The sequence below is a fragment of the Tasmannia lanceolata genome, unplaced genomic scaffold (genome assembly GCF_043159265.1).
Source record: "Tasmannia lanceolata isolate RefF3 unplaced genomic scaffold, GAP_Taslan_0.1 ptg000012l, whole genome shotgun sequence".
In the NCBI taxonomy this organism is placed as follows: domain Eukaryota; kingdom Viridiplantae; phylum Streptophyta; class Magnoliopsida; order Canellales; family Winteraceae; genus Tasmannia; species Tasmannia lanceolata.
Window position 1 is genome coordinate 34,212,160 of NW_027518689.1, and position 972 is coordinate 34,213,131.

The 972-nt window shown below is 39.7% G+C and overlaps 1 protein-coding gene across 1 annotated transcript; it reads left to right on the top strand.

The window, feature by feature from the left end:
• The first annotated feature begins 412 nt into the window (after window positions 1-412).
• Window positions 413-972, top strand: LOC143887227 (protein RESPONSE TO LOW SULFUR 2-like). The gene has a single exon (XM_077391340.1). The coding sequence runs from the start codon at window positions 487-489 to the stop codon at window positions 829-831; it is 345 nt and encodes a 114-aa protein (XP_077247455.1). The 5' UTR covers window positions 413-486; the 3' UTR covers window positions 832-972.

The following is a 972-nucleotide window of genomic DNA, read 5'->3' on the forward strand; positions in this document are numbered from 1 at the left end:
TTCCTGTTTGGCCGGAGATTAAGCATGAAACAGATCATTATTAATTTATTAGTAGACCCCCCTTTACTGCCACGTGGCGCATCGATTGTGAAGACAACGAGTTAAATCAAATCAAATAATAAAAACCAGAAAATAAAAGTCAAGCAATACGTATACGTAATCACCTACACCATTCTATTTTCTGTACATTGAACCTGGACTACTTATATTGGCATGACCATTTTTTGATAACCGCACGAACTCATCTCGTCTTTTATTTTTCCAACAGCTGTCAAAGGTTACAACAAACCCCAAAAGCTCTTATAAGCACTCTAAAAGAGAAAATACAAACCAATCTCGTGTAATTAGTAAAAACTAGTAGTGCGAATATCATTGACCTCCCTTTGTCCTTCTATAAAACCCCCCAGAACCGGTCTAGTTTGTTGCACTACATTTCCAGCGTTTTTTTTCACAATTCACGGCGAAATTCTCTGATTACTTCCAGCCATGGCTCCAGGTATTGCCATTGAAGCTTCCCCACGCCACCCCAAAAGGGCAATGAATGGGGATTTGGGGGTAGAAGAAATATTGAGGAGGAGAAATGAGGAATTAGAGAAGGAATTGAAGGGTAGTTTGGAGAGAGAGGAGAAAATGAAAGCAGAGCTTAAAAAGACAAAGGAGAGGATGAGAATGGCGGAAGATGCAGAGGAGAGGCTATGTTCTCAGCTTGGAGATCTCGAGGCCGAGGCGGTTGATCAGGCCCGTTCATATCAGACCCAGATCAGATCTTTGAAGGAGGAGCTCTCTCGCGCTCAGAAGCTCCTTCAGAATGCGAAATCTCTCAAGTTTTAAGTTTTGGTGTAGAGAGAGAATGTGAAATGCAAATGTAAGGGAAGTTCTTTGTTTTGTTGTTTGTAGGTTTTGTATTTAATTGTGTATTAGTAGTGTAATTAATCTGATTATATACTATTAAATTTGATTCGGATTAGAGAA

Bases quoted from the DNA above. Each gene is read 5' to 3' on its own strand.
- LOC143887227 (XM_077391340.1), top strand. From the start codon at position 487: ATGGCTCCAGGTATTGCCATTGAAGCTTCCCCACGCCACCCCAAAAGG.